Below are 11,618 nucleotides of genomic sequence, written 5' to 3' on the forward strand. Positions count from 1 at the left end.
AAAAGAAGGTGTGTGAGTATTGTGTCAAATTTAAACAAACATCGAAGTGTTTTGTAATACGCATAGCAATATTACAACACATATAGCAAGCCACTGGTCATATCCTATATCATTATTGGAATACATGAGGTATTTAACTTTGTTTTACCTACATATTTTGGTGTAAATCACATTTATAAATTTAACGATAACAACACCTAACATAGGCAGATAAAATTCAATTTTATTTTGCTAAAGTGATTATTGCGAATTGTTAACCGAATCTGTTCGCAATGAAATGTGTCATGTATTGAATAACAATGTTCGCTCAAGCTACAGTTCCAAAGAACATCCTTTAATAATTCATACATTAAAAAGTGCCACTCCGATATCCTCAGGAGTTATATGTACCTAACTAAAATGTTATAATTAAACAAGTGTCACAAAGCTGTTGCACTAAATACAAATACCTGCATTTAAGTAATGCAAATACATTTAGCACTGTCTATCGTAAAAAAAAACGGAAGCCTTTTATTGTCACTACATTTTATCTTGTTTTATATAACCGACTTCAGGGCTGATTATTTATGTAGTAGATGTAGGTATACATAAATCATCATTATTTACAGATTTTGTGTGGTTGTGCAAAATACCTAGTCAGGTTGCTGCTAAGTTATAGATATAATGCAAATAATTATTAAATACCTACCTACCCTCAATATAAAATTATTTTACAGTCATTATATTGCGCTGGACACTGATCAAACTCATCACTTCTGTTTGTAAATAGGGTCAACGGTTACACATGCTAAATAGTGTTCTAAGTATATTAATGACTAGCTGACCCGCGCAACTTCGCTTGCGTTTCATAAGCGTTAAAAAATTTCCCCGTTTTTGTAACATTTTTCACTGGTACTCTGCTTCTATTGGTAGTAGCGCGATGATATATAGCCTATAACCTTCCTCGATAAATGGACTATCTAACACTGAAAGAATTTTTCAAATCGGACCAGTAGTTCCTGAGATTAGCGCGTTCAAACAAACAAACAAACAAACAAACAAACTCTTCAGCTTTATAATATTAGTATAGATTTATTTTACATAACCGACTATTACAAATAAATATAATTATAATAAATGGAAGTGAATTAAATTACATTGAAGTATCATAGTAAAACTATATATAGTGTTAATATGCGTTTTTCTGAGACTATTTTTCACATATTTGAACTTTAGTTTACCGTTCAGTGCCAGTGTCTGTTTAGTATTTAATGAAAATAATATCGTAGTCGTCGATTACACATAGTTTCCCCCTATTGCAGATCGTCCAACATGTCCCAAACACAAATACCGACAATAGAACCATTCGATTGTGAAGGCGATCCAACTTCTTTAGGCTCCCGTTGGGATAGATGGAAACGAGCCTTAGAGATATATTTTGTGGCCACCAATACCAAAGACCAAAGTACAAAACGCGCAATATTACTACATTCTGGAGGCAACGTATTACAAGACACATATTTTAATATACCCGGCGCTCACGTAACTGATCCAGACGCGACTGATGTTTATGACACTGCGGTCAAAAAACTAGATGATTACTTTTCTCCGAAGCAAAGTTATTTATTTGAAAGACACGTATTTCGGTTGATGAAACAAGAACCCTAGGAAAAATTTGAAAAATTCTTAATTCGGCTAAGACGACAGAGTTCAAAGTGCAATTTTGCTAACGAAGATGAAAATCTTATTGATCAGGTGACTGAAAAGTGTAGTTTCACTAAACTAAGAAACCTAACCGTAGAAAAAATAATAGCCGAAGCGAATACTTTAGAAACTGTAGAACGTCAATTAAGCGAGTTCCACGATAGACAGATAAACATAGTGCATCAACTAGCATTAACGAAATCGACACTAAACCAACCAAACGATTTGTCAGAAAGGAGGTTAATTTCTGCACCCGATGTGGTAGTAAAACTCACAAAAGTGATTGTAATACCTGCCCTGCAGTTAACGCCAGCTGCATAAAGTGTGGTTTCAAAGGGCATTTCTAGAAACATTGCAGAACCAGGGCCTATAAGAGAAAAAGTACTAACCCCTTACCATGTGACAACAACAAAAATAAGAAACTTAAAACAGATACTACCCACAGTAAGGAATCTTCACCTGTAGACTATATTTTCCACATCGACGACGATGCACAAATAGACTGTCAGGTAGGTGGAGTTAAAATTGAAGTACTCATTGATTCTGGTAGTAAATCAAACATTATAAATGATAAAACTTGGGAGCATATGAAACACTGTAATGTTAAAGTTTCAAAACAGCAAAAGTCATCAAATAAAACGTTCCTGGCATATGGTGCCAAAGAGCCATTAAAAGTATTAGGCTCATTTGATGCTTTAATAGAAGCTGGTTCTAACTCAATAATTACAAAATCTTATGTAATTAAAAATGGTTCAAGGAACCTTTTAGGGAAAGAAACTGCGATTGCCCTTAAAGTGCTAAAATTAGATATTGATGTGAATTCTATAGAACAAAAACCATTTCCCAAATTCAAAGACGTTCAATTAGAGATCACATTTGATAAAACAGTCCGTCCAGTCTGTCAACCTTACCGACGTGTCCCGATTCCTTTGGAAACAAAAATAAACAAGAAAATTGACGAATTGGTACAAATGGATATAATTGAACCCGTAAATAAGCCTTCCACCTGGGTTTCTCCGATGGTACCAGTCCTAAAGCCTGATGGTGATATTCGTATTTGTTTAGACATGCGGATTGCCAACAAAGCTATTATTAGAGAGAACCACCCACTGCCTACTATGGATCAACTCATTCCCAGATTTAGTAAAGCAAAGTTTTTCTCAAAATTAGATATTAAAAATGCATTTCATCAAGTTAATTGGCTGAAAATAGTAGAGAAATCACAACATTCATATGCGACATCATCGTACATATAATCAACGTAACCAGATAAGGCACACCATAAGATAAAGTAGAGATTAAGTTAGATAGCAAAAACGCACGTCCTTTATTAGTATATAAGCACTCAGTATATGTAAAATAAATTACTTAAAAACCATCAAGTGTTTCACTACATCTCCTTGCCGGACCATCGGCAAATTGGTGACCCCGACGAACAGCAAGCAATTGATCAAGAAGAAAATTCGTCAAAACAAAATGTACCCCTCAGCACAATCACCCTGCAAATCAAGCAACAACGCACAAGAAACCTTAGAAATAGCAGCCGGTACCTCCGTTTTATCCCGCATTCCGGAGTTTTGGAGGGACCAGCCCAGACTATGGTTTACGCAGTTTGAAGCAATAGTAGCACCGCAAAAACAAGATGACTACAAATACTACACTGTGACAGCCAAGCTTTCAAAAGAAGAAATAATACAGGTTAGCGATATCATCACCAGCCCACCGGCAACCGAAAAATACAAGGCCATCAAGGAACGTCTAATCGGTTGCTACGAAGAATCAGACGACCGTCAACTCCAGAAATTACTATCAGAAATGGAGCTCGGCGATCAAAAACCGGCGACGACACCATCAAACTCCTATGGTTGATGCTTTTACCTCCATCCGTAACCACGGTCCTGGCTGTCACAGAAAATATGGACGTCAACAAAATGAGCGAAATCGCCGACAAAATATTAGCAAACTCAAAACTTACAGAAGTGTCAGCTGTGAATCAAAACAAAACAAATGACGACACAATGACGTGCATATTAGCGCAGTTAGCAAATATGCGAGTGGAACTAAATGCAATTCAGCAAGGTCACAAAGACTATCGACGCAGCGGTCAAGATTATTACAATCGTCAGCATTATCCATTAAGGTCAAGATCAAGAGCAAACAGCCGGGAAAGAAGACACCTTTGTTTTTATCACGATAAATTCAGAAAATACGCGAAGAAATGCGTAAAACCTTGTGATTGGAAACAGGAAACAAACTCAGGAAATCAGGGAAACTAATCCAAGCACAGACTACGGCGGAACTCTGTGCTATCCACCCGTCCAACCGCCTCTCTATTACCGACCGAAAAAGTGGTATTAGATATTTGATTGACACGGGAGCAAACATATCAGTTATAAGCAAGCCACAGAGTCGCATAATCGCACAAAACGAACGTTATACACTCTATGCCGCAAACGGAACAAAAATCAAGACATACGGCGAAAAAACACTTACATTGAACTTGTCCCAAGTTCAATGTAAGTGTTTTATCGCCGTATACGAAGAAGTTTTAAATGGAACTTCGTTATTGCCGACATAACACAATCAATTATCGGAGCAGCCTTTTTAGGGCATTTTAAATTATTAGTCGACATAGCTGGTCGGAAACTAATAGATAGGGTAACTGAGCTGACAACACCGGCAACCCTAATCACATCGACGCAGCAAACAATACGCACTATTGACGTTGGAATCGACACACGCATCACCCAAATATTAAAAAAATACGAAGATATTACGAAACCGTCCTCACCCAGCTCTACTCCAAAACACAAGATTAAGCATCACATTGTAATAAAAGGACCGCCAGTATCAGCACGCGCAAGACCACTACCCCCGGATAAATACCACATAGCAAAAAAGGAATTTCAAAATATGATGGAGCTGGGAATTTGTCGCCCCTCGGACAGCCCATGGGCAAGTCCTTTGCACATGGTGAAGAAAAAGAATGGTGAATGGAGACCATGTGGAGATTATCGAAGGCTCAATAGCACGACAGTACCGGATAAATACCCGCTTCCACGATTAACAGATTTCACTTACATATTAGAAAATAAGAAAATATTCAGCAAAATCGATATCCGGAAGGCTTACCATTGTATTCCCGTAGAAGACGTGGAGAAAACCGCTATAATCACTCCTTTTGGACTTTTTGAATTCCCTAGAATGCCCTTTGGTTTACGCAATGCAGCTCAAACTTTCCAACGATTCATGGATTCGCTATTTAGAGATTTGGATTTTGTATTCGTTTTTATCGACGATTGTTTAATCGCCTCGGAAAATGAAATGACACATATTCAGCAACTGGATACATTTTTCAGGCGTTTACAGGAAAACGGTATTACTATTAATCTCGAAAAATGTGATTTTCTCAAAAACGAAATGGACTTTTTAGGCTATCACATAACTAGCCAAGGAATACGTCCAACAGAAGAGAAATACAAGGCAATAGTGGAATTCCCTAAACCGAAGACAATCAAAGAATTAAGAAGATTTTTAGGCATGATTAATTTCTACAGAAACAACCTTCCACACGCCGCTCAATATCAAAACATCCTAAACGACTACCTGCATATCTCAAAAAAGAACGATAACTCTCCTATTCCTTGGACAACAGACGCCGAAAAAGCTTTTGAAAAATGCAAGGAAAACATTATGAACGCAGCATTGACAGTGCACCCTTCACGCACGGCCACACTGGCACTCATGACGGACGCCAGCTCTACCTGTGTTGGCGCAGTTCTACAACAAAAAAATGGACGCATTTGGGAACCATTAGGATTTTTTTCAAGAAAACTAAGTGATACACAACAGAAATACTCAACATTCGATAGAGAATTACTCGGGATATATATGGCAGTCAAACATTTTCAAAGATTAATCGAAGGAAGAGAATTCACGATTTTTACGGATCATCGACCTTTGACTTACGTATTTTCTCAAAAATCGTCACCCAACGATACACCACGAAGAATACGTCAATTAGATTTTATTTCACAATATTCTACCAATATTCAACACATAAGCGGACGTGACAATATTGTCGCAGACGCACTATCACGTATAGAACAAATAGATATGCCATCACCAATCAATTACGCTGAATTAGCAAAATGTCAACTCAGCGACCAAGAATTAATAAGACTTCGTGACAATAAGAAATTGTTATTCAGAAACATCAAACTTCCGGGTTCTACAAAAAACATCAGTTGCGACGTATCTACTGGAAAAAATCGCCCTTATTTACCGGAAAAATTCCGAAGACAAGTTTTTGACGTCATCCACGGACTAAGCCATCCTGGGAAAAAAACTACAAGAAAGATGATAACGCAAAGATATTTATGGCCATCTATGAACAAAGACATTAACAACTGGTGTAGGTCATGCATAGCTTGTCAAAAGTCAAAAGTGCAACGCCACACAATATCACCGGTCGGAAATTTCATGCCATCGCAGCGTTTCGAACATTTACACATAGATATCGTCGGACCGTTACCTGTTTCTCAAGGAAAACGATATCTAATCACAATTATAGATCGCTGTACCTCATGGCCGGAAGTATTTCCCGTGGAAGACATTACAGCCGAAACGGTGGCTCGCACACTATATGAGGGATGGATTTCAAGATTCGGATGTCCCGTACGTATCACTACAGACCAAGGACGACAATTCGAATCAAGAATATTCGAATCACTTTCACAATTTTTGGGAGTACATAGAATTAGAACAACGCCTTATCACCCACAATCTAATGGAATGATAGAAAGGTTCCATAGAACTTTAAAAGCAGCACTCACAACCAGGGAATCCAACGCTAACTGGGGGAATGAAATTCCATCCGTCTTACTCGGTTTGCGCAGCTGTGTACGAGAAGACACAGGATACAGTGCGGCGGAAATGATTTACGGAACACCCATCACTCTCCCTGGAGAATTTTTTGAACCATCACACCAAAATTCAACGTACGAAGAATTCATCAAAAGTATCCAACGGGACATTACACACATGACGTCAATTCCAAAACGCAAAAAACATAGTGCAACCATTTTTATTCACCCTGAATTGAACAAATGCTCGCACGTATTTGTGCGATGCGATAGGTTAAGAAAAAGTCTGACTCCGCCCTATGAAGGGCCATTCCCAGTGATTAGCAGAACAGACAAAGCATTTATCATTAAAAGAGGAAATAAAGACAATACAATATCCATAGACCGATTAAAACCTGCATTTACGATGAATAGTGAAACTATGTACGTGCCAATCTCAGAGAACACACAAAGCAATTCAAGCACGTACATCACGAGAACAGGACGAGCCGTCAAGCCAGTGGTACGATTTAAAAATAGCTGAGTCAAGCCAATCACCTGTATAAATACCCACGGCAATTAGAAGGAAAACATCATTCAAACAAACAAACTCTTCCGCTTTATAATATTAGTATAGATATATAGCCTATAACCTTCCTCGATAAATGGGCTATCTAAAACTGAAAGAATTTTTCAAATCGGATCAGTAGTTCCTGAGATTAGCGCGTTCAAACAAACAAACAAACAAACTCTTCCGCTTTATAATATTAGTATTAGTATAGATGTGACGCAAGCGAAGTTGCGCGGGTCAGCTAGTGTATAAATAAATGTAGTGCCTAGATCAACGGTGACGTCGCTAGACTCGCTAGCTCACTTCACATCTGTCAGTCGTGGCGAGCGAACGTACCGTTGAGCTGTGTACCTACTTACAGAATATTATTTGTTGTTTTATTCAAACTCCGCCTGAGCCTTAGACACAATTGGAGGACATCACATTGGCGACGAGTAAAAGTGCTGTGAGTAAAAGATATTTATAAACGTTATGTACAAGCTTACAGAATTCGGTTAACAAAAAAAAAAAAAAGAAGGTGTGTGAGTATTGTGTCAAATTTAAACAAACATCGAAGTGTTTTGTAATACGCATAGCAATATTACAACACATATAGCAAGCCACTGGTCATATCCTATATCATTATTGGAATACATGAGGTATTTAACTTTGTTTTACCTACATATTTTGGTGTAAATCACATTTATAAATTTAACGATAACAACACCTAACATAGGCAGATAAAATTCAATTTTATTTTGCTAAAGTGATTATTGCGAATTGTTAACCGAATCTGTTCGCAATGAAATGTGTCATGTATTGAATAACAATGTTCGCTCAAGCTACAGTTCCAAAGAACATCCTTTAATAATTCATACATTAAAAAGTGCCACTCCGATATCCTCAGGAGTTATATGTACCTAACTAAAATGTTATAATTAAACAAGTGTCACAAAGCTGTTGCACTAAATACAAATACCTGCATTTAAGTAATGCAAATACATTTAGCACTGTCTATCGTAAAAAAAAACGGAAGCCTTTTATTGTCACTACATTTTATCTTGTTTTATATAACCGACTTCAGGGCTGATTATTTATGTAGTAGATGTAGGTATACATAAATCATCATTATTTACAGATTTTGTGTGGTTGTGCAAAATACCTAGTCAGGTTGCTGCTAAGTTATAGATATAATGCAAATAATTATTAAATACCTACCTACCCTCAATATAAAATTATTTTACAGTCATTATATTGCGCTGGACACTGATCAAACTCATCACTTCTGTTTGTAAATAGGGTCAACGGTTACACATGCTAAATAGTGTTCTAAGTATATTAATGACTAGCTGACCCGCGCAACTTCGCTTGCGTTTCATAAGCGTTAAAAAATTTCCCCGTTTTTGTAACATTTTTCACTGGTACTCTGCTTCTATTGGTAGTAGCGCGATGATATATAGCCTATAACCTTCCTCGATAAATGGACTATCTAACACTGAAAGAATTTTTCAAATCGGACCAGTAGTTCCTGAGATTAGCGCGTTCAAACAAACAAACAAACAAACAAACAAACTCTTCAGCTTTATAATATTAGTATAGATTTATTTTACATAACCGACTATTACAAATAAATATAATTATAATAAATGGAAGTGAATTAAATTACATTGAAGTATCATAGTAAAACTATATATAGTGTTAATATGCGTTTTTCTGAGACTATTTTTCACATATTTGAACTTTAGTTTACCGTTCAGTGCCAGTGTCTGTTTAGTATTTAATGAAAATAATATCGTAGTCGTCGATTACACATAGTTTCCCCCTATTGCAGATCGTCCAACATGTCCCAAACACAAATACCGACAATAGAACCATTCGATTGTGAAGGCGATCCAACTTCTTTAGGCTCCCGTTGGGATAGATGGAAACGAGCCTTAGAGATATATTTTGTGGCCACCAATACCAAAGACCAAAGTACAAAACGCGCAATATTACTACATTCTGGAGGCAACGTATTACAAGACACATATTTTAATATACCCGGCGCTCACGTAACTGATCCAGACGCGACTGATGTTTATGACACTGCGGTCAAAAAACTAGATGATTACTTTTCTCCGAAGCAAAGTTATTTATTTGAAAGACACGTATTTCGGTTGATGAAACAAGAACCCTAGGAAAAATTTGAAAAATTCTTAATTCGGCTAAGACGACAGAGTTCAAAGTGCAATTTTGCTAACGAAGATGAAAATCTTATTGATCAGGTGACTGAAAAGTGTAGTTTCACTAAACTAAGAAACCTAACCGTAGAAAAAATAATAGCCGAAGCGAATACTTTAGAAACTGTAGAACGTCAATTAAGCGAGTTCCACGATAGACAGATAAACATAGTGCATCAACTAGCATTAACGAAATCGACACTAAACCAACCAAACGATTTGTCAGAAAGGAGGTTAATTTCTGCACCCGATGTGGTAGTAAAACTCACAAAAGTGATTGTAATACCTGCCCTGCAGTTAACGCCAGCTGCATAAAGTGTGGTTTCAAAGGGCATTTCTAGAAACATTGCAGAACCAGGGCCTATAAGAGAAAAAGTACTAACCCCTTACCATGTGACAACAACAAAAATAAGAAACTTAAAACAGATACTACCCACAGTAAGGAATCTTCACCTGTAGACTATATTTTCCACATCGACGACGATGCACAAATAGACTGTCAGGTAGGTGGAGTTAAAATTGAAGTACTCATTGATTCTGGTAGTAAATCAAACATTATAAATGATAAAACTTGGGAGCATATGAAACACTGTAATGTTAAAGTTTCAAAACAGCAAAAGTCATCAAATAAAACGTTCCTGGCATATGGTGCCAAAGAGCCATTAAAAGTATTAGGCTCATTTGATGCTTTAATAGAAGCTGGTTCTAACTCAATAATTACAAAATCTTATGTAATTAAAAATGGTTCAAGGAACCTTTTAGGGAAAGAAACTGCGATTGCCCTTAAAGTGCTAAAATTAGATATTGATGTGAATTCTATAGAACAAAAACCATTTCCCAAATTCAAAGACGTTCAATTAGAGATCACATTTGATAAAACAGTCCGTCCAGTCTGTCAACCTTACCGACGTGTCCCGATTCCTTTGGAAACAAAAATAAACAAGAAAATTGACGAATTGGTACAAATGGATATAATTGAACCCGTAAATAAGCCTTCCACCTGGGTTTCTCCGATGGTACCAGTCCTAAAGCCTGATGGTGATATTCGTATTTGTTTAGACATGCGGATTGCCAACAAAGCTATTATTAGAGAGAACCACCCACTGCCTACTATGGATCAACTCATTCCCAGATTTAGTAAAGCAAAGTTTTTCTCAAAATTAGATATTAAAAATGCATTTCATCAAGTTAATTGGCTGAAAATAGTAGAGAAATCACAACATTCATATGCGACATCATCGTACATATAATCAACGTAACCAGATAAGGCACACCATAAGATAAAGTAGAGATTAAGTTAGATAGCAAAAACGCACGTCCTTTATTAGTATATAAGCACTCAGTATATGTAAAATAAATTACTTAAAAACCATCAAGTGTTTCACTACATCTCCTTGCCGGACCATCGGCAAATTGGTGACCCCGACGAACAGCAAGCAATTGATCAAGAAGAAAATTCGTCAAAACAAAATGTACCCCTCAGCACAATCACCCTGCAAATCAAGCAACAACGCACAAGAAACCTTAGAAATAGCAGCCGGTACCTCCGTTTTATCCCGCATTCCGGAGTTTTGGAGGGACCAGCCCAGACTATGGTTTACGCAGTTTGAAGCAATAGTAGCACCGCAAAAACAAGATGACTACAAATACTACACTGTGACAGCCAAGCTTTCAAAAGAAGAAATAATACAGGTTAGCGATATCATCACCAGCCCACCGGCAACCGAAAAATACAAGGCCATCAAGGAACGTCTAATCGGTTGCTACGAAGAATCAGACGACCGTCGACTCCAGAAATTACTATCAGAAATGGAGCTCGGCGATCAAAAACCGGCGACGACACCATCAAACTCCTATGGTTGATGCTTTTACCTCCATCCGTAACCACGGTCCTGGCTGTCACAGAAAATATGGACGTCAACAAAATGAGCGAAATCGCCGACAAAATATTAGCAAACTCAAAACTTACAGAAGTGTCAGCTGTGAATCAAAACAAAACAAATGACGACACAATGACGTGCATATTAGCGCAGTTAGCAAATATGCGAGTGGAACTAAATGCAATTCAGCAAGGTCACAAAGACTATCGACGCAGCGGTCAAGATTATTACAATCGTCAGCATTATCCATTAAGGTCAAGATCAAGAGCAAACAGCCGGGAAAGAAGACACCTTTGTTTTTATCACGATAAATTCAGAAAATACGCGAAGAAATGCGTAAAACCTTGTGATTGGAAACAGGAAACAAACTCAGGAAATCAGGGAAACTAATCCAAGCACAGACTACGGCGGAACTCTGTGCTATCCACCCGTCCAACCGCCT

The 11,618-nt window shown here is 37.4% G+C and overlaps 2 protein-coding genes across 2 annotated transcripts; both read left to right on the top strand.

The window, feature by feature from the left end:
• Positions 1–3,159: 3,159 nt before the first annotated feature.
• LOC142985817 (uncharacterized) lies at positions 3,160–3,552 on the top strand. The gene has a single exon (XM_076134060.1). The coding sequence runs from the start codon at positions 3,160–3,162 to the stop codon at positions 3,550–3,552; it is 393 nt and encodes a 130-aa protein (XP_075990175.1).
• Positions 3,553–10,766: 7,214 nt separating this feature from the next.
• On the top strand, positions 10,767–11,159 carry LOC142985818 (uncharacterized). The gene has a single exon (XM_076134061.1). The coding sequence runs from the start codon at positions 10,767–10,769 to the stop codon at positions 11,157–11,159; it is 393 nt and encodes a 130-aa protein (XP_075990176.1).
• Positions 11,160–11,618: the final 459 nt, after the last annotated feature.

This window comes from Anticarsia gemmatalis, chromosome W (genome assembly GCF_050436995.1).
Source record: "Anticarsia gemmatalis isolate Benzon Research Colony breed Stoneville strain chromosome W, ilAntGemm2 primary, whole genome shotgun sequence".
Classification (NCBI taxonomy): domain Eukaryota; kingdom Metazoa; phylum Arthropoda; class Insecta; order Lepidoptera; family Erebidae; genus Anticarsia; species Anticarsia gemmatalis.

Excerpts from the sequence above, each read along its gene's own strand:
- LOC142985818 (XM_076134061.1), top strand. The coding sequence starts at position 10,767 with ATGTACCCCTCAGCACAATCACCCTGCAAATCAAGCAACAACGCACAA.
- LOC142985817 (XM_076134060.1), top strand. The coding sequence starts at position 3,160 with ATGTACCCCTCAGCACAATCACCCTGCAAATCAAGCAACAACGCACAA.